This window comes from Chenopodium album, chromosome 27 (assembly GCF_948465745.1).
Source record: "Chenopodium album chromosome 27, dcCheAlbu1.1, whole genome shotgun sequence".
In the NCBI taxonomy this organism is placed as follows: Eukaryota; Viridiplantae; Streptophyta; class Magnoliopsida; order Caryophyllales; family Amaranthaceae; genus Chenopodium; species Chenopodium album.
Genome location: NC_137860.1, coordinates 34,355,673 through 34,383,572, shown reverse-complemented (window position 1 = coordinate 34,383,572; position 27,900 = coordinate 34,355,673). Strand labels below are relative to the sequence as shown.

Here is a 27,900-nt window from a genome sequence, read left to right as displayed (position 1 = left end):
TCCTAAGATTAAGGCAAGAGAGTGTGGAAGACACACTTAGGTTGTTAAGGGGTATATATAAGCTAGTGTCTTTGGCGTGTGGAGGGCACACTTTTAACACTATTCCTAATTATTTTCAGGTGTGTACGTAAATGAAAAGAGAACATTTATCATATTCTCTTTAAATAAAGTATTTCATAAAAATTTAAAGCATATGGTAAAAGTGATTGATCAAGTGATAAAAAGATGCTTGGTGTGTTGGAAAATTGACGCACCAAATCAGATTATAAGGCGGTGTTACATGAAATAAATTTTAAGAATCTTGAGTGTTCATACCTAAAGTTATATGTGTAAATTATTGGTTGATTAGACCAATCATAATGGTGCTTTAATTTTTTTCTCCATTAAAAAATTTAGTTTACGCGGAAGTAACAGAATAAAATACAATACTCGTATTTTTGTAGGCTAGGTAAAGTAAGGCTCTATCTTACCTTTTCCTTTTTGTAATGTAACTCGGGCTAGCAAGCAAAACCCTTTAAAAGTGGATGAGAAGGAGGGAGAGGATCGGAGAAGCGGGAAGGATAAAGAATCTCCACTCTCAATAATAGTAGTGTAGTAGCGTAATGTATGTTGATAGTCTTAGCTTGATACTTGCCACTAAAGATGAAAAATGAGCAAAAAATATGATAAATGCACAACCTTTCCTATTTTGGGGGTGAGTTACGTTTTCTGTTACTTTAATGCCGTATACACTATTTGTTCTTCTCTCAAAAAGAATGATTTTCTTTCTTTGATTTCACATGTGAATTAGCCAAATATACTCCGTAGGTATTAGAAAAAATGAACTTATATTATAGGAAGAAGAATTATTATGTCAATCTTAAGTTTTTAATTTCTGGTTAGTCCAAGTCCGAGGATGCGTGCTGCACAAAATCATAAAATTGTAACAAATTGAAGTCGAATTATGGAACTAAACTTCCCAAACTTTCTCTTTTCATATTCTTCTACTTAAATCCATTTCTAATTCCATAGCTTTCTTGTTGCTTGTAGGAATTGACATCGACTTTTTACTAGAACATACTTGTAATAAAATACGAGTAAGACTATTTGAAAATATAAATTTCAATGAAATTCGCTTCTTCATCCGTAAGAGTTCTTCTTTCGTTGATAAAAGTAGAAGTCAACATTAAAATAAAATCGTACCAGAATGTTAAGATATACGGAGTATAATTTTTTAAACAAAGCTTATCTGGTATGAAATCAAAAGTGTTAATACTATTTATATTACGGGGAATAAATAGGTATGAATGCCGGTGGTAAAGTATCTGATATACGCGATTAGTCCATATGTTAAATCACTTAAATGTATATCAAGTAAGCATAAGAAAGTAAGAATAAAGGATAGCAAAATTTGATGATTGAAAAGGCAATTAATTTAAAGATGAGACAATAGCATAGAAGTATAGATGATGGCAAGACGTGTGGGGACGAAGGAGCAAACACCCTGGCTTTAATGGTGTAAATGTTAACGAATAATGATTGTATGTAGTTTAAGAAAAAAGTGATCGACACAAAAAAGGTTGTAGACAAGACCATTACGCAAAAATGCACATAAATTAAAAGCTAGCTATGTTTCATTTTCTGAAGATACTTTGATTTATTTTATTTTTATGGGTGAAATCATCATACTTTCAGCGTATCTTGTATACGACTAATCGTACCATGTGACCGCTTGTGAAATAATCCTTAAAACACTAATCGAGTAACCCCTTCAACACTGATTGAATAACTCTCTAATAGAGTAACCCTTAAACATTGATAGGATAACCCCTATAACACTCAAACAGTAAATCCTATGATGGTTGGCTTGGCCACATGACATATAAGAATTTATGTATTATTTTTTTAATAGACAAAAATTTGTGTACTCGAAAATGTTGGATTTATAAGTTGTAATTCCAATTATAAAGCATAATACTTCCTCCGTTCTATTAATATTGCAACAAGGAGAAAATTACGCATCCCAAAGCATATTTTATATGCTAAATATCTGTAATTCTATAAAAGTAAAAATTATAAAAAGTTGGTATTGTGAAAGTATTTTATGAGACGAATCTAACAAAATCCCACATGACTATATTTTGTTTAACGTAAAAATCATATTATATGGTCAAACAAGAGTGATGAATAGTGCAAAAAGTCCATTGTTGCAATATTAATAGAATGGAGGAAATATGGATCTTAACCCAAAAAAAAAAAAAAAAAAAAAAAGACATAATATGAACGTCATATTGGACGACGCACAATATTTTGTCGATGTATAAACGCACAACATAAACAATCAAACATAATATTAATATACAATCTCAGAATGACAATATTGAAAAGAAAAAAAAAATAAACGAATGTGTTTGCCTTAAAATCAGGAATTTCAATATTGTGTTACCAATTAATTCGTATTTATTTTATAAAAAAGGAAAAAAATTTAAAATTCGAATAAGATTATATTATTACAATACAAAGAATAAGGGTTATATAGTTATACTAGTTTAAGGTCCCGTGCAATGCACGGTTTTACTTAATCAAATTATGAATTACAATGTTAATATAACATAAACATATATATATATATATATATATATATATATATATATATATATATATATATATATATATATATATATATATATATATATATATATATATATATACAAAAAAAAAAAATTAAAACAAATACTTGAATTTCTTTTCAAAAAAAAAAATTAACTTGAATTAATATTATATTGTTATCAAAAGTTATTGATTATTAAACATTAAAAAAAAAAAACACTCAAATTTAATGGTTATACTGTTTTATATGAGAATAAAATTTATGTTAATTATAACCCGTGCAATGTAATTATATACCCCATATTTCCCAATTTTGTTGGCATGTTTTGACGGGCACAATATTTTATAGCATACTATAACTGGAAAAATGTTTAATATAAATTTAATTGACTTAACTTTTATGACAATTAATAATTAGGGTTCGTTTGGCATCATTGTGGTTTTCTGTTTTTTGGTTTTTTGTTTTTTACAATCATATAATATAAGTCATAAAATGAATAAAAATTAGTCAAATTTATTAAAATTATGATAATTTTGAAAACTGACAACAGAAAAGTGGAAACACCTTTTTCTTGTTTCCTGTTTTTGGTTTTTTGTTTTCAAAAAAACTGAAAACTGAAAACAAAAAACAATGCCAAACAATCCCTAAGGTTTTTTAATTTTTGTTTTATATTTATGTTTATAGTTATTGAATTGTAGTGTTATTATTATTAATAAATCAAAAAATTTATAGTAAAAGCTAAAGTGTCTAATCCTGGTTGGAGCAAAAAAAAAAAACTTTCAAAGAAAAAATACATTGTAGAATAATACGAAGTACGGGATTAGTACATTATTCTAATTTAATATATTACCTTATATGTTTGTTTATTATAGAAAAATACCAATTATAAATAATTATAAAAAATATGCATATAGAATATATTTCAAATATAATTGCCAAATTGAAGATTAAATATTATAGGTTATATAAATTGATATTAATGAAGATTTTGTACAAAAAGGGAAAAAAAAAAGGGAAAGAAAAAAGTGGCGGGAAAATTTTTAATCAGAACATGACAAGTGTCATGTCAGATTCGCTTTTAGTATTATGTAATTGATTATACTAGTTTAAGGTCCCGTGCAATGCACGGTTTTACTTAATCAAATTATGAATTACAATGTTAATATAACATAAACACACATATATATATATATATATATATATATATATATATATATATATATATATATATATATATATATATATATATATATATATATATATATATATATATATATATATATATATATATATATATATATATATATATATATATATACAAAAAAATAAAATTAAAACAAATACTTGAATTTCTTTTCAAAAAAAAAAATTAACTTGAATTAATATTATATTGTTATCAAAAGTTATTGATTATTAAACATTAAAAAAAAAAAAACACTCAAATTTAATGGTTATACTGTTTTATATGAGAATAAAATTTATGTTAATTATAACCCGTGCAATGTAATTATATACCCCATATTTCCCAATTTTGTTGGCATGTTTTGACGGGCACAATATTTTATAGCATACTATAACTGGAAAAATGTTTAATATAAATTTAATTGACTTAACTTTTATGACAATTAATAATTAGGGTTCGTTTGGCATCATTGTGGTTTTCTGTTTTTTGGTTTTTTGTTTTTTACAATCATATAATATAAGTCATAAAATGAATAAAAATTAGTCAAATTTATTAAAATTATGATAATTTTGAAAACTGACAACAGAAAAGTGGAAACACTTTTTTCTTGTTTCCTGTTTTTGGTTTTTTGTTTTCAAAAAAACTGAAAACTGAAAACAAAAAACAATGCCAAACAATCCCTAAGGTTTTTTAATTTTTGTTTTATATTTATGTTTATAGTTATTGAATTGTAGTGTTATTATTATTAATAAATCAAAAAATTTATAGTAAAAGCTAAAGTGTCTAATCCTGGTTGGAGCAAAAAAAAAAAAACTTTCAAAGAAAAAATACATTGTAGAATAATACGAAGTACGGGATTAGTACATTATTCTAATTTAATATATTACCTTATATGTTTGTTTATTATAGAAAAATACCAATTATAAATAATTATAAAAAATATGCATATAGAATATATTTCAAATATAATTGCCAAATTGAAGATTAAATATTATAGGTTATATAAATTGATATTAATGAAGATTTTGTACAAAAAGGGAAAAAAAAAAGGGAAAGAAAAAAGTGGCGGGAAAATTTTTAATCAGAACATGACAAGTGTCATGTCAGATTCGCTTTTAGTATTATGTAATTGATTACACGAAGTATATACTTTGTACTACATACGGAGTAGTACATACATCCTAATATAGTAATACTCACCTCGATCTAGGTTTTAAAGGGTGTAAAAATTTTAAATAAAAAATAGCATATGTAAATTTTGTTTTTCCATATACTTTTATTAATTTATCTCTCTATTTTTTTGCAAACCCCATGTGAATTTCACTTTTCAATGTATTTTTACTACTATCTTTTTTATTTTCTTAATACAGGCGAAATCAACCCAAAAGGGTCATTCTTTTGGGAATGGAGGGAGTATTAGATGGAATTTTAAGCTTCAATCCACCTTATACTTAGATCTCTCATATTCTCTAGTGTCTCCTAATTTTCAATTTATCATACATGTTTGTAGGAAAGAAATTCAAAACTAAAGGTGGCAACTACAGCAGGCCCAAAGGGCAGATACAGTCGCTTACGAAAAAACTGACAACGGAGAAGAGGGAGAAACAGACGCTTACAAGACAACTTTCAATGGAGAAGATGATATGGGAGGATGGAAATCAGACGCTTACGGACAAGCTTGAGGAAGCAAGTGCACGAAACAAGGAAAACACAATACTAGAGGAATTCAAAAAAAATGATCCGACGAAAGACAAGAAATTAAGGTGAATGAGGAAGATAAAGACTCGAAGAGAAGTACACAATGTTAATGAAAGAAAAGGAAGAGTTTAAGGCTTACCAACAATATTTGGTATCTGAAAGAAATTGCCTAACGTTTACGATTGATAGCCAAATTAACCTTTTTCAACAATATATAAGGAGCTTGTTAATTGGCAACGTCACTTGATTTCTACTGCTAGCATTCTTGGCAACCATCACACTGCGTACCAGAGTGCTGAGACTGCGAGTCATATGGATCAATATTATTAAATAATTACAATCAACTTAAATAAGTACAATTTGGTGATTTGTTTTTTTTTTATTTTTTTAAGCAATTTGATTGGATTTACTTGGCTTTTCCTTTTACTTCAGGATTTTTATATCCACAACGGGTGTGATTTTGAAGATAGACTTGGGACAAAGTGAGTGATACTTTGGGATTGAGAGAAAAATCGGCTCTCACCTTATCAGACACTAAACTATGGTTTAAATAATTAATCAACCATATACTATGAAATGATCCCAAGGCCCCGCTAGCCATCTCGTTGTACTACGTTTTACCAACAATGGAAGCGCGTCAACATGATGAGAACCTTAATTTCTCAACATAGATATTGCACATTTTCAGACACATAATAATGATGTCCATTATCAGCAGAATAATTTCATACCATCAGAAATTGTGCTTACACTACGAATGTTTAAGATAACGATAGCAAAAACTTACACAAGTTATGCTTCACTTCCATTGTAAATAGCACAAAAACAAGTACCGCTGATGAGCCGAATGGACAGACCAGGTTTAAAATTAGTTTCTAGAGAGTTTTTGACCAAAACAGAAGGGCGACTCTTGATATCAACAGACTCCTATTCTATAGACATTTTTAGGTGAGATGTGCAGCTCCCATCCATGAAGTTCATTCAAAGGCCCACTGGTTCTCCCTCCTAACCTCCTCTTCCTCCTCTGGGGTGAAGTCGTTCTTGATGTTGAAGGTCTTCCTGATCTCCTCAGGAGTCTTGCCTTTGATCATGTCGGCCACAGTTTGGCAGGTCAAGTCCAGCAGACTCTTGATGTTCAGGTAGTTAGCAGCCTAAACCAAGCATAAAGACACCAAAAATCAGAATTGAGATTGCCAAATCAGAGAAACAACACATAAAGAGTAACGAAAAAATTTCAGACCCGAAAGTAAGCAGTAGAGTATCATAAAAGCATTCAATCAAAGATTGCCCCAACTTAGCATGCCATTAAAATTTTAATGGTTACAGTGAATTTCTACTGGCATGAAATGGACAAACAAAGCTACTATAAGGAAGCAGAGCAATATAAAACTCGATCAAAAAGATGGACGAACTAATATATACAGGGCTAAGATCGATCATGCAATTATATTATCAGAAAAACAGAAACCATCATGCTAACAACTTGAAAATAAGACAAATTGCTGACAATCCATACTTCAAGTTATCCAATATGCAAATAAACATGGACAAACTATACTATCAAATAAACAAAAAGAAAACTATGTAGGACAGAAAATAGTATTGGGAAAAAACATTTTGATGATGGAAAAACCTCTAATCAACGGGGTTTGCAAATCAATGGGGTTTCAAGGACATGTTTGGGGGTTGGCAAATCAATGGGGTTTAGAGGTTGGGTGTTGGCAAATCAGTGGGGTTTAAAAAACCCGGAAATGGCTGGGGGTTCTCAAATCAATGGGGTTTAAAAAACCCGGAAATGGCTGGGGGTTCTCAAATCAATGGGGTTTCAAATACACGGAAACGGCTGGGGGTTCCCAAATCAAAGGGGTTTTAAAAACTCGGAAACAGCTGGGGGTTCCCAAATCAATGCTGGAAACGACCGAGGTTTGCAAAAACAATGGGGATTTAAGAAGCCCGGAAATGGTTGGGGTATGCAAACTGAATTCATAGAAGTGTAAGTGCTTCCTAGCACTTAGCAAGCACATATAAGTGGAACTTAATATCAACTTCAGCACAGGGCATCGCAGCAAAATTAACCTAATCAAAATCAACCAACAGGTCTGCCATAACTATACAACTTCTAATCCTAAATGTCCAAAACAACTTCATAAGACATCAACATGAAATCAATGTATCATTTATGATTTTGTGCTCGAACATCAAATTTCATTTTAATATCTTAAAGAAACGAGAAATTGAAGTTAAACTTCAAAACCAAATAATCCCCAAAACAATTTAGTTCAACAATTAAAACAATCAATTGACGACCATAATCCAGCAAAATCCCCAAAAAATAATCGCATTCTAAGCCAAATGAACACAGATATAGATCTAAAAAAACCACAAAAACAGCACAATCGGAAAATTGAACAGCCAACAAATTAAACAGAAGCACAAACACTAAATAAAAGCAAGATCTAAAATCTGGAGAGAAATGAGGAGAGAGAAAAAGAAGAATATACCAAAATGAGATCAAAAAGGGTATTCTGGTCAACTTTAACAAACTCAGCATCCCAGCTCTTAAGTTCATCATCAGCAGTAGAATTAGTAGAAGATCGATCTTCAGCAGAAGCTTTAGAAGCAGCAGCATCAACATGCTTCTTACAGTACTCAATCACCTTGGAAAGGATCTTACCAGTAACATTAGGAAGAGGAATCGCGTTGTCGGCGCAATCATCTTCGATCATATGCTTGATTGTCTGAGATTCCAAGGCGACAATCTCTTCGACTTCGAATTGCTCGTTGTCGGAGGATTTGAGGATGACCTTCTTAGAAGTGGCAGCCATTGAAGAGGAAGATGAAGGTTTTTTTGAGGAGAGAGAAAATGAAGCGGCAGAGAAAACCCTTGCAGATCCAAAATGAGGAGAGAGAAAGTGATGGTGAGTATGTTAATGGATTTTGAGGGGTTATTTATAGAGTTGGTTGTGAGCCCTAGGGGTCCATTCTCATTTCTCATGCTCCGTATGTTGTGACTTTTTAATTGCCTTTTTTTTTCCTGTAAAGAAAAAAGGTACGGAATAAGTATAAATTTAGGAATTTATGACAAAATTAATGCTTGTAGTATTGTACGGAGTACAATTTAGATTAATACGGAGTATTTTAATGTTAATTGTAAAATTAAGAAGTAGATAACTATAGCAAGCCAGGGTTACAAAGTAGCAACAACTTGTTAATTGAAAAAACACTCCCTTCCTCTTAAATAAATGCTCATAATTGATTTTGCACTATTTATATAGAACATTTTGACCAATGTTGGTGCTTTATAGTTTATAGTACTACTCAATACATAATACGAAGTATTAAGGGCCTGTTCTCGTTGACTGAACTGAGCTAAACTGAGCTGAACTGAACTGAATATTATATAAGAGAAGGAAATTAGGAGCTAAACTGAAAATAAACGTATGAGAACAGACCCTAAGAAGTCATGCAAGCAATCACGTGGTGTAAATAAATCTTGTGATTAGTATTTATGGCGTTTTTTCCTTCTTGTGTTTAGTTCTTGTGATTTGCAGTTATATACATTTATTTTCATATTTATAACATGATTGATAATTGGCTTAGTTGATAAAAGGTTTGCGTTCACAAATGTAACAATCAATTCGGACAATTTACAGAGTTCTCTTCCTTAGGCCCTGTTTTGCTATGCTCTAATGAAATCAAAATGTCCAATACATTTCCTACCTAGACCAAGTTATATGCAACATATTTTGGCAAATTTATGATATAAAATTATAAATCACTTCCTTAATTCCTTTATTAGCTACTGTGGCTAATCCGTATGACCGTATCCTTATTGCTTTTTTTGTTAGCTAATGCACGAACATCAATTTCCAATAACCATTTCAATTCGTCTTCCCAAATCAAGTTCTTCGCAAATTGCAATACTTTATAGGTACCTAAAACTGTAAAACCATAATCCATACGAGTACTTAATAAATTTCCAATTTCTACTCCGACATAGGGAAATGATCAACCCCAAGTCCCCACCCCCCAATTAATACCATATTCCTACTTTTCAATCACATTACTCCGTACTCCATATTAAGGAACACTAGTAGAATCTAAAAGTCTAACTACATCGGAAAAGGCTAAGTCTCTATTAGGTTAATCTAATTTTGTTTGAAATTCTTTCAAAAAAAAAAATTGTTTGAAATTATATTATTAAATTTATTCATTTTTATTTGACTTACTCCGTATTATTTTAATTTGAATTTATTTATTTTTTAAATTAAATTTATTCATTTTTATTTGACTTATTATTTTAATCTAAATTTATTTCATTTATTTAAAATATTTAGTTTTATATTCTACTAACAAGTGTTATCAGTCCGCGTAGTGAGACATTTTTCAGTGATCACAAGACTATGAATAAGAAAAATAAGTTTCCTATTTTTTTATTTTTAAAAAAAAAATCAAGGAAAATAAGTTCGATTAAAAACATAAAGAGCATAAATAATTCAAGCTATTGATACTAGATGATCAATGTAATGAAACCAAGAACATTTAGGATGATCAATACTCTGTATCTTCTAGCAGTAGATGATCGAATGCGAATAAGGATAGATATATGAACAAGAATAGACACATTGTCAGTTAATTGTGTACTCCACTATATAAGGTACATATATATCCATCAAGCTCCCTCTAAAAAGTGTTTCATTTTCAAAGCACAAGCTTAATACAGCAAAACTCTATTCGATGCCATGCTTCAATTTCTACAGCTTTGAAACAGGTAAACCTGCACAATAATTGCAATTACAGTTAATATAAAGCGCTAAGTGATGCATATAGATAGTGCACAAAGTTTACTAAAGTGAATAGTACTTAGAGCTTTAGCATTGACAATGCTCGGGCAAGCTGCCGGGGGTGGAGCATTCTCATTCAAGAATGGCTCAACGCGGTTGGGGTCAGCCCACGCTGGGTATCCTTTGATTTTTCCCTGAAATGCAGATATAGATTTAGAAGTTATACTCTGGTATATCTCTAGCAGGTATATAGTTACTCATCTGCATTTACTGAGGTGTGAAAGGCAGGAAATTGCAAGGGCATTGTAAGCCTTTCACATAGTTTTGGCAGATGTACAGCCAAACTGTCCAATAATGTAAAGCAGAAGACTATTTTTCAGATAATCCATATAGAATACAGGTCAAGCTGATAAATGTACCAGGACATTAAGAGCTGACAGTGTCGCCATTCCTTCACGAGTCCACTGCATGAGAGAAAAGTAAATGCACAAAATTGAATTAGAAAGAGTCGATGAAGGACTTAAGCATCAGAACTTCTTGTAATTAGATGGTGTAAATATCAGTACCTTGGAAGCAGAAGCTATGTGTGGCACCACAACAGCGTTCTTCATGTCAGCAAGGCCAGGTTTCATGAATGGCTCATCCTACACAAGGAAGTGCTAATATGAATCTATGTGGTGTGCAACAAGCATGACCTGGACTCTGAAATGTAAGAAAGTTATGTTTGGATACCTCAAAGACATCAAGACCAACTCGAAACATGGGGTTTGCCTTCAAATGTTCAACAAGAGCCACTTCATCAATAACAGGACCCCTACTGCAGTTAATGAGAATCGCTTCCTGTTGTTGAAAGTTATACAGGTTTAAGCAACATTTGTCACAAACTTGCAGTAATCTAAGTAGAAATTATCCGAGAACAATCCACTGAATTACCTTTTTCATCATTGAGAGCCTCTCTTTGTTGACAAGATGGTAAGTTGTTTTATCCAGTATAGGATGTAGACTTATCTGCAAAACATTCAATCATTTACCACTACGGCACTATGCACAAAACTGATTACTTCTTATTTCAGAGAAAAGGAATAAGAAAATAATAAATCATGCTTGAAAATGATTGGTTGGAGCTTGGTAGGAACCTCACCAAATCAGCCTGTTGAAGCACTTCATCCATACTCGCTGCTCTTTTCCAAGTGACAGGTTGCTCACCATTGGCTTTCAGGAATTCACCATAAGCTAGAGGAAAATCAACACAGAAAATATCACATAAAATTCAGAAATATAGTTCACCACGTAATTGTTGCCAACCCTTCCTCCCTCCTAAAAATAATTATATCTTCAACATGTTTGTTGAGTTATTCAAATATGAATCACGGGAAAGATAAAGTTGTAACTCAATAATTAGAAATGTGGTCTAATATATTGGGACTTAAGGAGTATCTGAGTATACCAGTAACAAACTTCTCCAGTCGAGTTGATTGGTACAGATCATAATATATCAGGTTCATTTTGAATCCCTCAACCTGAGAGTGGAATAGTATCACTGTGTGTGGTTAGTTGATCAGAGAAATTACCAATAGCAGTATAGCAAGTATGCAACTGCAAAAGAATGCAGATTCTCGTTGGGTTTATTGCTTATACATGTTAACTCAAGCCTGCAGAATTCTAAAAGACTTCTTTAAGGTATACTTTTACATACTTTTTCAACTAGCATGAGCTGAAAATCATGAGTACGTATTAATTAACATTAGAACACCAATTTAAAATGCATGTTACCATCATTCTAGCATAAGCAGACCCAATACGACCAGCTCCAATGACACCAACAGTCTGCCCCTTGAGCAAGTTTCCAACAAACCTGTGATGAGAAATGTGTAGTGTTAGGTCCATTAAAAGAATTCATTTACATAGAATGAATTTAAAAATGGAGTATGGGACTATAATTAAGAGAGCCCTTACAAATGAGGAAGCCATCCTTCATACAGACCAGCCCTCATGAACTCATCTGCTTCAACTATCCTTCGGGCAGCTGCCAAGGATAGTGAAGCCGCTAACTCTGCTGTAGTCTCGGTAAGAACTCCCTACAGAAGGCGATAATACAATAAAAGAGTTTCTTGTTCCAATAACTCAATTAATATTGACAACAACAAAAGTGTATCCACTGAAAGCCGTCTATAAATTACAAAAACCATCATCTCAAAATAATCAGATGTATATGAATTTGGTGATCAAAAGCTAATAGATGCATTCATCCAATAGCTCAATTAAACATACGCGAAATCATTCTTGAACCTTGCACGGTGCCCCTGGTCTACGTGTGCGTGTCAGAAACACGCACACACTAGACCAGACCACCATCCCCGATACTTTCATGTGCATGAAATAAATTGTGATTAGCTACTTAGGATAGTTGTCATTTTGTCAACATATATAATTCAGTGAACTAGCAATTTAATTTGTCACTTGCTACAGTGCAAATTCAGATTTAAAAAAAGTTAGTAAAGTCAAAATCTTACAGGAGTGTTACCAACAGCAACACCATACTTAGTAGCAGCATTAACATCAACATTGTTATAACCAACAGCCATGTTACTGAATGCTTTTCCACCTGCTTTGCTCAATGCAGAGAACAATGTCTCTCCCCAATCTTCAGTCAACTGTAATAACATAAACAATTCAACAAAAAAAAGCCATTTATAACAATTTTCAAATAAAATTTACCAATTCACCATTCACCCAAATTAAAATTAGAATGAAAAAACCATTATAATTTTACCTGGCCAATTACCCCATCACACTTGTCTCCAATCAAAGCAATTATATCATCAACAGATAATATAGTTTTGTTCTGGGTACAAATCTAAATTGAAAAAAAAAAAAAAAAAAACCCAGATTACAATTAACACATTAAATTATAAAATCCCAAAAATGAAGTGAGTGAAAAACACTAAAATAAAAAAAAACCTCCACTCGACAATCTTGTTCAACTAAGAGATTGATCCAACGAGTGCCAGGCATAGATTTAGTGCTAACAACTCTGTATTTTCCACTAGGATTGTAAACTTCAATTGAAACTGGTTTTGCCATGATGATAATTTTGGTTCAGGTAATTCAACAAACACTTGGTGTACAAAGTTTTATTCTTCAAGTTTTTATACTTGGGAAATGGGCATGCTGTGGTGCAACCCACAGTAAGAATTGTATGTACACTCACATCAACTGAAAAAGATCACATCTTTGTGATCAATGGTTGATAGAGGAGTTATCTTTGAAGGGTTTAGAGTAATATGATGGGATTGGATGTATGTGGGCATTGTTTGTGATGTTTGGATAAAGTGGATTTGCTTTGTAGTAATTGGAGTTTTATAAGGGCCTTTCATTTAGTGGGAAAGATAATGAGATTGTGGCCTTTAGTTTTTGATCTAATGCATTGAGTTCTTGATTGCTTGAGAGGTTCTTGAGGGCCCTCTCCAATTAGTTAGGAAAATTCAGAGTGAATACCTTTATTTTTATTTTTATTTTATTTTTTTTATTATTATTATTTTTTTTTTTTTTTTTTTTTTTTTTTTTTTTGAGGAAGAGTGAAATACCACTTTAATGTACTAGTATTATAAATTCATTTTCTTTTGGTGTGTTGAGAGAATCGCAAGGACTAAGGGCCTGTTCTCATTTATTGAACTCAGCTGAGCTGAACCGAACTGAACTGAAATGAATATTTTATAAGAGAAGGAAATTAGGAGTTGAACTGAACTGAATTTCAACATATGAGAACAGACCCTAATGATGTAGACTAGAGCACGAAATTTGATCTCAATGTTTGAATATCACCTCTCAAGAATTTAATTAACGAAACTAGTTAAAATTATTACCCAGAGCATGAAATTAATTATTACGTTCGCATTTTAATTTACGAAGTATCAATAAATCTTACACTACTTATTTCTTGAAAACATTTAAATACAATATTAGATAAGAAGTATAAGATTATACTTCCATCTTTCTATTTTCTCATCTTTTTGTTTGTTAGGGGTAAATCATTGATTTGAAATAAATGTAATTTCCACTTTGAGACAGATTTAGGGTTTGAAAGTATCTTATGTCATAGAAATATAGTAGCCTTGAACTTAATAAACACACTACAACTATTTAAGTGTTTTGACAAAGGAACTTTTATCAGCAAAAGCGCAACCTGACCCATGATCATGCATTCATCTGTGCTCTATATGCCATTGCCCATTGGAGGTAGATATGGAATTGGGTTGGGCTGGGCCAAGGAACCACACTTGTCATAGCACAAAAAAAGCATAGCCCAACAATTAAGAAAACACTATTGTATGTCGATTTGGCTGTCTTTATTTAAGAGAAGTATGATAATTTGATAAGGCACGATACAACTTGACAAAACAATACATATTAAAATTAGTATATTTAGGGCCTGTTCATATTTACTGAACTGAGCTGAACTGAACTGAACTGAACTGATTGAAGCTGAACTGAAATGAACTGAACTGATTGGAACTGAACTGAACTGAACTGAAATGAATATTTTATGTGAGAGGGAAATTAAGAGCTGAACTGAACTGAACTGATTGGAACTAAACTGAATTGAACTGAACTGATTGGAGCTGAACTGAACTGAACTGAACTGAAATTAAGTAAATGTGAACAACCCCTTAGAATTAAGCACCACACGGTGGCACGTGAACTTAGATCGTGCAAGGTAACAAACTAACAATAAAATGCATCGATAAAGGTTAAAGATGATGTATGTATGATGATGGGCTCAACACTCCTCATGTGGAAATATTTGCCGGGCCCATTTAGCATTATTTTACATTTGCCAACTTAAGAAGTGTATGGCTAGTTGAAGGCCTTGAAGCAGAAGAATTGCCAACATTACTTTGCATGTGAAATATACATATACATGTACTAAAATAAACATTTCAATTTGTATATTTGTTCAAGTAATACAAATAGAAACATAATAAAATGAAAGATATATTTCAACTAATACAACTTTCGAAGCATTGCATAAATCTTTATTTATTTATTTATAATAGGCCAATCACATAGCAATCATATGGGAAATACTCAATGCCAAAATTGCCAAAATCAAACTATTGAAAAAACAAAAATCATCTTCATTGTCATCCCCGATTTATTTATTTTTGCAGAGGTAGGCATATGAAGCAATGTTACAAGAGAAACAAAGAGGCATGTTGCTTAGCTAGTCCAAGTATGCAATTGCGTATAAGTACGGTTGTCGCAATGAAAATAGAACCCATCTTCTTTAGCCTCCCAGAAGCATTGCGAATTACATGTACCTTCGTGAGCAGTCCTAAAAACATCAAATCTAATGTTTTTATCTTTCCAATAGAAGTGGCAAAAGTATAGTGTTGAATCCATCAAATTGACATGAAAATGCCACTCATAAGTTTGTCCTTTCTCCAAAACATGCACACCCATATCATTATTCTTGGATTGACAACGTAATGTCATTGGACCTGGCAATGCGTTGAGTATGTGAACTGTGTAGCCGTTCAATTCAATTTGTGCCATTATTGTTGGCGCAAAATTCATTTGTAGGAATCCTACACACACTAATAAACTCACCATGTAAGAAATGTAACCCATTTTTGCTCTTTTATTATTTTCCAACTTAATTAATTATGATTTTGTCGATTATTCATTTGTTTATATAGTCAGGTATGCATGCTAATTAAACATGGACTACCCTCAAATTAAGGGAACTAGATTATTTAGCTTGTACAGTTTGTGCCAAAAAACATATGGTTTGATTTCAAAGGGTTTATTTTAATTGAGTTTATTTATAGGGTAGGTTGGCTTAAGATAATCTTTATCAATCTAATAATATAATGGATGATCTGCTCAAGCCAGGAGCCAACAAACTTAATTAGTATACGAAGTCTTCGTAAAGTAGTGTAAAAACGTGTAGCTAAGCATTTTTTGATCAAGTTGTTAATTAATAGGTTTAATTTTTCGTGATCTTTAAAGGGTAAGGCCCAAAGTTGCTTTTTGTGGCTAATTTTTGGCCACTAGCATAACACATTGTGGGTGGAATTAGAAATTAGAAATTAGTCAAATAATACTACATACCACCATTTTAACGTTTTGGGGTGAATTGGATGATGAAAAGGAATAATTTTTGTTTTTTTTATTTGTTGGGGATGCTTTTTTTTTTTTTTTTTTTTTATTTGAAGTTAACCAACTTATTCCTTTTTTATTTTATATTATTTTATTTCATTTTATTTTTTTTATTTTATAATTTGGGGTAAACAGGATTCTAATTGAACTCTTATCCTCTTTCGATTTTTAGTGAACTTAGAATTTAAAGGGTAAGGTTGAAATTGTTATATACACCCGGGTGCACCGTGCACCAAACCAACCCGATGTTAGGTTTTGCTTTTCATTTGATGATTAAATGAATAACAATCATCAAAAGGAGAGCAAATAACTCATGGGTGCACCGTGCACCCAGAAATATTGTAGAGAAACTAATTTTTTTATTTTCATTTCTTTTAGCCTTTTACGAAGATTATGCTTTGAATAATGCGTATATGTTTTTATATCTACACCATGTATAGGCTTTTATATAGGCATATAGCTTAAGAAAGATCAATTTTATGGCCAATAAAGGCAATATATGTTTAATTACGAAGTATAACTGTATTCAAAAAACAGAAATGTTTAATCACAACTACAATAATAAGAAGTAATTACTTAAAATAAACATGTTAATATAATTTCGTATAAGGGGAAATTTAGGTTAAGAGTGTGCATTATAACAAGCTTGTTTAAAGAAATTCATTATATAAGTGAAGATATTAAGAATTATATAGCAACACACACCATTGAAACACACTTAATTGTACTTATCAAATGTACAAAGTAGTTGAAATTGATTTGTTTTCTACATTAATTGTGACTAAGCCTAAATAAATGAAATTGACTGGAAACCACTCCAAAATATCTGATTAGAATTCAAATTATATTAACATGACTCTAATATACTCAATCAAAATCATTAAAATAGATTAGTTTCCCACAAGCTAATTTTCCATATAACCGAATAGACTTTAACCTCACTAGTCTCTCTACTTGAACATGATAAGATTCAAGCTTAAACCGAACGACCAGTTTTCCACCTCTAAAACCCTCTAAAATACGAGTTTAAAAAAAAACAACGGAAAGTAGGCTAGACGCATAGTAGATTAGTAGGTAGGGAATGGAAGCCGAAAAAGAAACTTTATCTTGAACAAATCCACCATCACCACCTCACCCCACTTCCATTTTCTTCTCCACCACCCTTCTTCTCTCTCTTCCACCAATTCCATCTCTTTCTTCTCTCATTTCTCACCTTTATCAAATTTGGTGGAAGAGAGAGAAAATCACCCCAAATATGGAGAGATTAATCTGCTCTTCACCAATTCCCACCAAATTAAACCTTAAATCTTACCCTTCTCTCCCCCAACTCGGCCGTGTTGACCCCCGCAAACTCGGTGTTTTGTTACCACCAACCACTGAGTCGTTCCGAGTCAACTCGTTTCCTTTGAAGCGTTGCCGATTACAGTTGCGTGCATCTTGCTTTTCGATTTCAACCCCATCATTCAATTCATCTTTTGACCCGTTTAATTCAAATGGGTCTTCGTCGGAGACCCGTATTGTCTCTCATCCGTCACATTCTAATCCAAAATTGCAAAAGGTATGATAAACTGACAATTGTTGTTGCCAATTCTGCGAATTTTGTTTCTTGTTTTAATTGAATTTTTGTTTTCTGGATTATTGAATAGAATTTCCCCAAAATTCGATTAGATCCTGATAATTAAGTAGAATATTGGCAATTGTTTTATTATACGCGAGCTCAGATGTTTATAACTGTGTTTTAAAGGTGTTTTGTGGTTAATGATCATCATGTGCGGCTTTTTACCTGGGGAATTGTATCATTTGGAGTGTTTTAAATTTAGAAGCAAGGTTTATGTCTATATTTTAGGAAATAATGGTTCCATGTACGGAGTACTATTTTGTGATGTTCGGAAAAGGGTTGTTATCTTTGTCGAAGTAGTTATAGTTTAAGATTAGATTAATAGTGATTGTGAGGGAGGTATAATGGTGCAATAATTATGAAGGGATTATTCATACAATCATGCCATATCCTTAATTACGAGTTTTACAACGGGTTAGACAATGTGATAAGAATCCCCAGATGAAGGGAGTAGTATAAGTTAGCTGATGTTGGAATTAGATAAAAAGAAATCATTATAGAGAAAAACCTGATTACAGATTATGTTGTAGTAGCCTTTGCCTACAGGCAGTGTAATGTGATGCCTAAGCTTGTGTAACTCTTTCGTATGGCGTGGATGTATTGTTTGTAATTGCAGACTGGGGTTGTGGCGCAGAAGCTTGGCATTCCTGAGTGTAGCTTAGATAGATAATTTCTTCTCACTCTCGTTAAGCAGCATCAGCTACTAAGTTTTTGTGTTCCTACTTCCTAGCCTCAGGAATGAAATATGTTTTGTTGATAACTTATAAGATCATTGGACTTTAATGAATTCGATGATAGGGTTTGTGGAAATATTAGATTCTTCGAAAAAAAATTTTGTTGTTTCAGGACTGTATTTCAATTGAGAGGGACTTGTCCATCGTTCTTTAGTGCAATAGTTTGCTTATCAGCATATTCTTTTCACTTTATCTGGAGTTACTATCAATATTAGTTGCTCTTCGTTGGTTTCTAAGTAGAGATTCCATTTGTGGGTAAGAATCTCTGTTTAGAAAGGTAATATCTAACTAAAACAGACTTATAAACTTCAAAGTACTTCATCTTTTTTTTTTTTTTTTTTTTTTTTTTTTTTTTTTTTTTTTTTTTTTTAAATCTAACTTATTTATTTGTAGAGCTTATTTCCGTGTTTGGAACTTGTTTGTTCAGTTTATCTAAACTGAACTCATTATTTCTGTGAAAAAAAAAACGTTGAATGAAGCACTTCCTTACTGAACCGAGAAAGTGCAAATGTCATTGTAATCTCTATGCTTTTTTAATTGGCACATCTTGCATTTTGATGTTATGTAGCCATGAGACTTCACCCTTTCCCATGATTTGCAAAACATGTCAAATGCATCTTTATAGATGCGTTATAAACATGATTTTATGAGTATTGTATTGAATTGCATTCATTTCCTTTGCATTGACCTGATGTATCTAAATTAATACTTTCTCCGTTCCCCTAATATTGCAACATGGGGGTATAGCACAGATTTTAGATGAGGAGAGAGATAGAGAGACATAGAAGTAGAGACCTATGTGATGAGGAGAGAGATAGAGAGACATAGAAGTAGAGACCTATGTGATGAGGAAAGAGATAGAAAAAGCATGCCCAAATAAGGAAATGTTGCAATCTTTTTGAAACTTCCTAAAATGGTAATTGTTGCTTTATTAAGGGAACGGAGGGAGGACAAAGTATAATTGAATGGAGTCAAACAAAATTGTTTTAAAAAATACTTTTGACATTCCTGAACATTATTTTGACCTTGAACATGATCTTGCTTAGTTACTTGTTCTGCTAGAAACATGTCATTGAGCAATGATCTGTCATGGCTCTTCACCTGTTGCCCTGATGCGTTGGATCTCATTTGAGACTGGTGATTCATCACCATAAGTCAGATTAGAGATAGAAATCCCCGGTGTATGTGAAAAAAGTGACGAACCCATTTCGGTAGTGCACGAGTGGTGATTGGGCTTCTCACCTTTCCCCTTTCGATGTGTTGGAGGAGGGAACTAGCTAGATTTAATTTTCTTCTTTTAACTTCATTTTCAAACCAATTTAGTGGATGAAAATGGTAGAATAGTTTTGAAGAAATTAGGATTGACATTAATGAAACTGGGAATATTGAAATTATGACACTTTTGTAGCTTCATAATCATTTCCAATTGTCTCTGGTTATCCTGCTCTGCAAAGAAATGGCGTTATCTGATGAGCCCTGTATTAGATTGTGTGATAGCATCTTTATGCAGTGGAAAGACGTGTTCTCCTGCACAACTTTATTTTTGATTACGCATCTAATAGCATGCTTTTGTCACTGTCATAGATGGTGGATACTGGATAGTCAGTATCCTACTTTATTGGCTGTTCATGCTACTGAAGTTTGAAGCTATCTTTATACTAGTGTCCTTGGATCTCATTTCAGGTCGTCACTGCTGCCAAAATTATTCTGCTTTCTGCTCTTGCAATGACCATCATAAACCCAGTCCGTACACTACCAGCATTCGCAAGCTTACAAACTGCCTCGCCTGGGGGTGCTGTTGCAAGAGGCTTCCTTCGCACTGAAGTACTGAGTAGTGCATGGACTGGTTTCTTTGCTGGTTGTTTGCACACATTATCAGGACCTGACCACCTTGCTGCTTTAGCTCCTCTGTCAATTGGCCGCACTAAAATGGAAAGTGCAGCTGTAGGGGCCCTTTGGGGGTGTGGCCATGATGCTGGGCAATTAATTTTTGGCTTACTCTTTCTTCTACTGAAAGATCGTCTCCACATTGAAATAATTCGAACTTGGGGCACTAGAGTAGTTGGTGTAACTCTTCTTATTATCGGTGCCATGGGTATTAAGGAAGCTTCGGAAGTCCCTACCCCTTGTGTTGCCTTAGAAAATGGGGAATGCGATGTTGGTGTCTTAGATACTGTTGAAACCCCTCTTGTTGGGAAGAAGAAAAAGATTGGTTTTGCAACCTTCGCTACGGGGATTGTTCATGGACTTCAGCCTGATGCACTAATGATGGTTCTTCCAGCTCTTGCATTGCCCTCGAGGGTTGCAGGGGCAGCATTTTTAGGCATGTTCTTGGTTGGGACTGTTGTTGCAATGGGAGGTTATACCGTATTCATTGGGTCGTGTAGTGAGGCATTGAAAGATAGAGTTCCTAGAATAACAGAGAAGCTCACTTGGGCTGCTTCTCTAGTAGCTATTGGCCTTGGATTAGCCATCATTATTAGTCAATTTTTCGGGTTTAGTTTGTATTAATTAGTTTCTTACATGATATCAAGATATCGGATTGTAGGTTATTTTTCCTCGCTGAGCATTAGGAAGGATTTTGGAGTGAGCAAATTGATTTTCTGAAGAAATTATGTTCATTATTTTTGTTTCTTATGTTGTTTTCTGTATGCAGAAACTATAGGTAACACTTTTTAATACGAGATAATCGACTGTAACAGTTTTCGATTGAATATTATATTAGTATGCCTGTTTTACAATTACCGCCTAATGATTTAGGATCAAGTTTGAAGGAGGTTACATTTGCAGGTGCAGGTGTGCAATTGTAGCCTGTGGGCATGATTGCATAAATGTACTTCATATCCGATTTTAAGCATTTTTTTTTTTTTTTTTTTTTGAACTTTAATTTTGGAGAATTTATAAATTTTCATTTTATTTTTTACATCAAGGTGATGAACATAAATGCTGTGATAGGACAAGACGGCATGTTATGTTCAATTGTTCACCAAATTAATCCAATGGTACAACAAAATTCATGTGAGGTGCATTATAGTGTTAGGATTAAAACATAAATGTTCTTGTCGATCTATCCTAGCCACAAAGCTTACCCATTCAATATAACTGCGGATGATACACTATGCACTGCCTGCAGGAGACATGAAGTTATGAATGTTTGTTGTAAGCAATGGACAAATAAGTTCATCTGTGCATTCCTCATTAGCAAATCTCTGGTAAGTTCTTTATTAGAGTGTTTATCGGAGTGGAGTGCAAGGAAATTGAATGGTGGCCGATTTACGCATTCTATCTACAGCATTTTCAGCTGGAAAACATGAATAAATCAAAGCATATAGGCATGAGCAAGATTATCAAAAGCATTTCAGGAGTAATTGCACGCAAAAGAAGAGTATTGTTTCTGCTCGTATCTTTTTACAAATCCAAGTTTTGATCAAAATAATACGAGTAGATTGATTTTTCTGGATTTTCTGCTTGGGCTTCAAAAATTCGGTTACAAACATGTGGTAGGCCTGTCACCAAATGTCCAATATAGCCCGAGCCCAATAACGGATTGTATTTGTAAGTGAGCTTTTATGGACAATTTTGGTACTGGATCTAGTTTTATGGGCTACACTGAAAGATTATAGTTTTTGGTAATGTGGAATAGACGTTATTTTGAATGTCATATCAAATAGAAAAAGGCTTGGATTTCTTTTTATTCATCATCTCAATCTCTCAAAACAATTAACACCTTAAACTCTTCTTTATCAGTTTAATCAAGTACTTATCAACTTTTACTTCATTTCAATTTAGTTCGCCAAACATTCCATCAATTCAGAATTATTTGTTACATTGTTTCTAAGTCTTAAATTATAAATCCTCGTAACTATTAAACATTCATATTTTTATTAATAAATAATAATATGAACTACTAAATGCCAATGCAATTTATCATGGTTGGTCGATTTCAACATTCAAGCTTGTACAGCTACATTGTTTAATCAAATGTTTCTATTACCATATTACACATTATTGCAAGCAATGAACCATAATTAAGCTTGTATAAGTAGTAAATTAAAATCATGCATATCTTATGTATAAGTAGCAAATCTCACTCTATACGAGAGAACACTAGTCTTCGTATGACCATATTATACACTATACGCATATTTACGATATTATACACTATAATGCATGAATGATGAACCAACGATAATACTTCACTATTTAACTTGAATCCTCTTCAGGATTTAACATATTTCACTAATTCACTAATCATATGATATATATCATCTTCAATTTGTCCAAGGTTTCCCTAGTTATCTAGACAGTATAACATCTATTATTATTGATCATACGTTCATACATACAGTATCTTACAGACAATTAAATGAGGGTCCATATTTGGGTCCTATTATGATTTCATATTGGTCAATTTTTCAACAAATTATTTAATTTTGGACTGTTGAAACACCTGTCTGTCTAAATTAGTGGAAAATTTTAATATAACTACTTTTTAATAACAATATTTCATCGGGAAAAAAAAAAAAAAAAATCAGACTTATATATCAGATGTTGTCGTGAAGAATACGATATATCTATCATTTTTTTTGTAAATTTTCCTAAAATATAAAAGAAGTCACAATTAAAAACATCTTTTTCAATTGAGTAGTTATTATTTATGTCTTGCCAAAACTTCAACCAACTTGCATTGCGCGCCTAACCTTGTGTGTGCCCACAACAAATCACCATCTGTTTGCAGCATGAAAAACTATATTAATTATATGGAAAATTTGTTAGAAACAACCTTTTAAAGTGTTCACTTTATTTAAAACAACCTTTTAAATAATTTTTTACAAATTCAGACCACATTATAATTTTTTTTTTTATCAAAGACAGCCTAATGCTAGTTTTTGACGTTGACTCTAATTTTCCGATGTTGACAACGAGTGTATGAGGCATGTGACCTCATATATTGCTAATTACACCCCTTTCCCTCCAATTCACTCGTATTAAATCTCCTCCTCTCTCAAAGTAATTTGTCACTTTGAAGGGTTTTAATAGGAGTTAATTGGAGGGGAAAGGGGTATAATTAGCAATATATGAAGTCACGTGCCTCACACACTCGTGGTCAACATTGGAAAAAAAGAGTCAACGCCAAAAACTAGCATTAGGTTGTCTTTGGTAAAAAAATTTTATAATGTGGTCTGAAATTGCAAAAAAAAATTTAAAAGGTTGTTTTTAATAAAATAGACAATTTAAAAGGTTGTTTATGACAAATTTCCTTAATTATATTTTTCAAGTTTATGCTTTTGTATTTTTCTTTAGGTTGGACCATAATTTTTTCCTCTTTTTCATCCCCACTAAATTCATTTTCATATTATTATTTTATGTTTATGTTTATCCATCCTTTTTGCCAACAGTAACCGACAGTTTAAGCTTTGCATGTTGACATCTATGATTGTGATCGAACTTTGTTTTTTCTTTGTAATCCCACCTTACATACTTTGAATAAATCCTGTGACATGTTTACTAATTAATTATGTCATAATTTTAATTATATCCTAGATCAAGAATATTATGGATGTAGTAGTAGTAATCAGCATCTTGATTTACATCATTCAAATATATTCCATGACTAATAATATTCAAATGTTAGTTGGAGTAATATATGAGCTAGCCCTTGACACTCAATGTCGTTATAAAAATCTATTTATCTTATCTTATTAGTTAGGCAATTAATTAACAAAGGCAAGACATTATTTGACTTTGTTTATATGAATTCTCATGTATGTACACATCAATTGGACAAGTACGCGGGCATAATGATGTTTTAGTCTTACACCATATTGCTTCAGAATATCTTCTTTTAAGTGTGAACCATTAATCAAATTATGACCTAGCTCCTTGACATTTGAATGTCGTTTTATAAATCTATTAATTTTTACTAGTTAGATTGTGAATGAGAGACGTGACATAATTTGACTCTATTTACATTACGTACACATAATTTAGACAAGTACGCAGACTTAATAATGATGTTTTATTAGTCTATTATTACTCTGTGTAGCTTAAGAATTTCCTCTATTAAGTACTCCGTATAAAATAAGTGTGAAACATTAATTTAATTTCTATCCTACAGTATATATGACATGACATGATAGGAACGGAAATTCAAGCATTATTAGTTGGAAGAAATATTATGAAAGTGTGATACAATAGTATAAGGTCATCAGATGAAATTGACTGATCAAGTTGCATTTGACATTTCATAATTCAAGGAGTTGGCATAATTGTGGCATGTAGAGGTGACTGATCTTATGAGGAGTAAAGAGACAGATATGCATGAATTTTGCAAAAGACAATTCAAAAATAGGAATTAAATAATTTATGGTTTGATAGGCCAACAATATATGCTTGAAATAGACAAATGTTAAACTGTTAAAGTACTAAAATTGGATTAATAGACATGTGTACAACTCATACTAAGTTTTCTTGTTCTTTCTAATAGTTTGTTGCTTGAATTTCCCGGAAGCCAAATTATATTGACCCTATTTATGTAACTTAACTTCGATGTCAAATATTGATTAGTCCATGTGAACTATTCCATGTACAATTGAAACTTTACTATTAGAAGGAAATATAAATTGAAAAGTAAAAGGATTATATATTTCTAACGTGTAATATACAAATATGATCAATCTGTACGTTGTAATTGTCACAAATTGTCAAAAAAGCAACGGGTTTTTAAAATTTTACTTACATGTTTGGTCAATTCTTATATATCCTTTTAGTAAGAAAATAAAGTAGAATTCTGAACAATTGAGTGATATAAACTATTTTTGACTAAAACAAGGCGTGTACTGATTATGATCACAATATTCAAAGAGGATCAACATCAATAACTGCTTCTAATTTTGGGTGGCGTAATATGACTAACTATATGATTACTGTGTAATAAATATCATATCCACGGATCCACCTCACATGAAAAGAACAAATTATTGGAAGGGCACTATACATAAAGAACAACAAATGAATTGCTGTATTTTTCAATTGTAATTTTCCTATGAATAGTGACCATTACACATATAATGGAGGAGGTGTAGGAACACAGATTGCAAATGTAACTAGTGGTTCTTGTAAAGGCAAGCAAGCACATTATTATTATCATAGCACATACATATTGAATAATGAATAATAAATAGTGTCCCAAATCTTCTTTAAGATTTTATATCCCATAATATTGATATTGATGTATACTTTGAAAGTGGTAAGGGTACTTAATTGAAAAGGAAGGGTCCCAATCCAAAGAATTGGACTTGTTGGCTTCTTGCACCCCCCCCTACAACTTTCACTCCCCAAATATGAAAGTGATGTTTATTTTGGTTACCTTTACCAAATCAATTTAATTATTTTTATATATTGATAATGATGGTGATTTGGAACAAGGGAGACATAAAAATATAGGACCATGAAATTGACAGGAGCATATGTCTTTCCTTTTATTTTTTTCTTTTTGAAATTATAGAATGTCAAACATGACTTCATGGCACAATGTAAACATTGTGTATGTGTCTTATCCTCCAACTATTTTGTGTAAAGTTTGAATATAATTTTTTTTCTTCAAATTTGATTATCATGTAGTTTTAGTCGGTCTTAATCAAAATAATTTTATTATGGAGTTATGGTGATGGTCTTTATTAAATTTAATAATATGTATTATGTACCACTATTATTTAGGAACAGGTTGATCTAATACTATATACGAAGTATGTTGTTTAGATAAGGAGAAAGTTATGGACTAGAACTTAATCCTCATGAGGCTTTTTGTTAAGCCCAATATTTGTTTTACCAAGCCCTATTTAATTATTTAATTAATTAATTATCAAGTCACTATCATAGGGCTAATGACTAATGTAAAGTTTTTTATTATTATTATTTTTTTTGACGGGGGAATAATGTAACGGAATAAGAACAATATAGAAATTTATGAGATAAAATTCTCTATAAAATTTATTTATCCAATTGTAATTTACTCGATAGTGGCATTGTAAAAATATCAACAAGACAAGATCACAAGAGTGAAATTCAAGTAAATTTTTTTTTTTTGTAAAAAAGAACGATTCTAAAGGTGAGGTGGAAAATGTTAAGAAAGAAAAGTCTAAAAGAATTCATATCAGCAGCACCAATTCCCATGAGAGAGAATCGCGTGGTAGCATCACAATTCTCAAATCTCAATTAAAAAAGGAAAGAAGAGTACTACTCCTCCATTCTACTACTCACCTTATCTTATCACCGCACGTTATATTATCAGATCCAAAATTATTTTCTTGAAATCAAATTAATGAAATTCAGATGCTTTGCTTCCACATAACTACACATAACCATAACAGATAAAAATAAAAATACCAAATACTTCCTTTGAAAATTCCTGTCCAAACCCGTAAACCAACTTAGCTCGTTAAACTGAACTAAATTGGAGTATTAGAAAGAATTGTGATACTGTCTCATACAAAACCGACAAAATAATTAAAAATTTAATCTAGTACAGTACGTATGAGTGAAAATAGAAACTACAACGTAGGTACAGTACAAGTTTAATACGGAGTACACAATTTTATAATCGAGGATATGTATAAAAGTTTAGGGCTTTTAATTTAAATTATTTGTAATAATAATACTGTAATAAATAATGGTTGATTATAAGCATGGGTAGTGTTGTTATTGTTGACGGAAACCAGGGGGACCATACAATCTGCGTCAACAATGTTGCTCAACGTGTGAGTCCCACATTTCAATACAATGAAAGAAAAGTACAGTAGCTAAGGATCTTACTTTCTTGCTGGGTCCCATCTAACGGGGAGTACACGCTGGAACTAATAATACCCCTTTTTTATTACTCATTAAAATAAGGAAAAATATTGTGTAGAACGGACTCACGTGAGTCCAATCATACAAAAAAAAATTAATCACTAAAGTGGCAAGTTTAGCATAAGGAAAATGGAGGTGGTGTATTTGAAGGTTATAAACTGGACTCACATGAGTCCGTTCTACGCAAAACCTTCTTTTAAAATAAAGGCATTGGACCAATAATTTTTATATGGGAATAATTTTATCCTAAATATCACATATGATGACTGAAATCTTCAATA

At 32.0% G+C, this 27,900-nt stretch overlaps 4 protein-coding genes across 4 annotated transcripts; 1 reads left to right on the top strand and 3 right to left on the bottom strand.

The window, feature by feature from the left end:
* Positions 1-6,152: 6,152 nt before the first annotated feature.
* Positions 6,153-8,374, bottom strand: LOC145619218 (SKP1-like protein 1A). The gene is made up of 2 exons (XM_081673863.1): positions 7,973-8,374; positions 6,153-6,622 (listed from the first exon to the last, which is right to left on the bottom strand). The coding sequence occupies exons 1-2, from the start codon at positions 8,294-8,296 to the stop codon at positions 6,449-6,451; spliced, it is 498 nt and encodes a 165-aa protein (XP_081529989.1). The 5' UTR covers positions 8,297-8,374; the 3' UTR covers positions 6,153-6,448.
* Positions 8,375-10,050: 1,676 nt separating this feature from the next.
* On the bottom strand, positions 10,051-13,483 carry LOC145619181 (glycerate dehydrogenase HPR, peroxisomal-like). The gene is made up of 13 exons (XM_081673812.1): positions 13,217-13,483; positions 13,029-13,112; positions 12,769-12,909; positions 12,212-12,333; positions 12,029-12,110; positions 11,703-11,775; positions 11,397-11,488; positions 11,189-11,263; positions 10,988-11,095; positions 10,822-10,899; positions 10,675-10,719; positions 10,335-10,449; positions 10,051-10,248 (listed from the first exon to the last, which is right to left on the bottom strand). The coding sequence occupies exons 1-13, from the start codon at positions 13,337-13,339 to the stop codon at positions 10,226-10,228; spliced, it is 1,161 nt and encodes a 386-aa protein (XP_081529938.1). The 5' UTR covers positions 13,340-13,483; the 3' UTR covers positions 10,051-10,225.
* A 1,992-nt stretch (positions 13,484-15,475) lies between these two features.
* LOC145620132 (S-protein homolog 6-like) lies at positions 15,476-15,811 on the bottom strand. The gene has a single exon (XM_081674776.1). The coding sequence runs from the start codon at positions 15,809-15,811 to the stop codon at positions 15,476-15,478; it is 336 nt and encodes a 111-aa protein (XP_081530902.1).
* Positions 15,812-17,486: 1,675 nt separating this feature from the next.
* Positions 17,487-21,393, top strand: LOC145621142 (chloroplast protein FOR GROWTH AND FERTILITY 2-like). Its single transcript, XM_081675872.1, has 2 exons — positions 17,487-17,975; positions 20,453-21,393. The coding sequence occupies exons 1-2, from the start codon at positions 17,673-17,675 to the stop codon at positions 21,278-21,280; spliced, it is 1,131 nt and encodes a 376-aa protein (XP_081531998.1). The 5' UTR covers positions 17,487-17,672; the 3' UTR covers positions 21,281-21,393.
* The last annotated feature ends 6,507 nt before the right edge of the window (positions 21,394-27,900 follow it).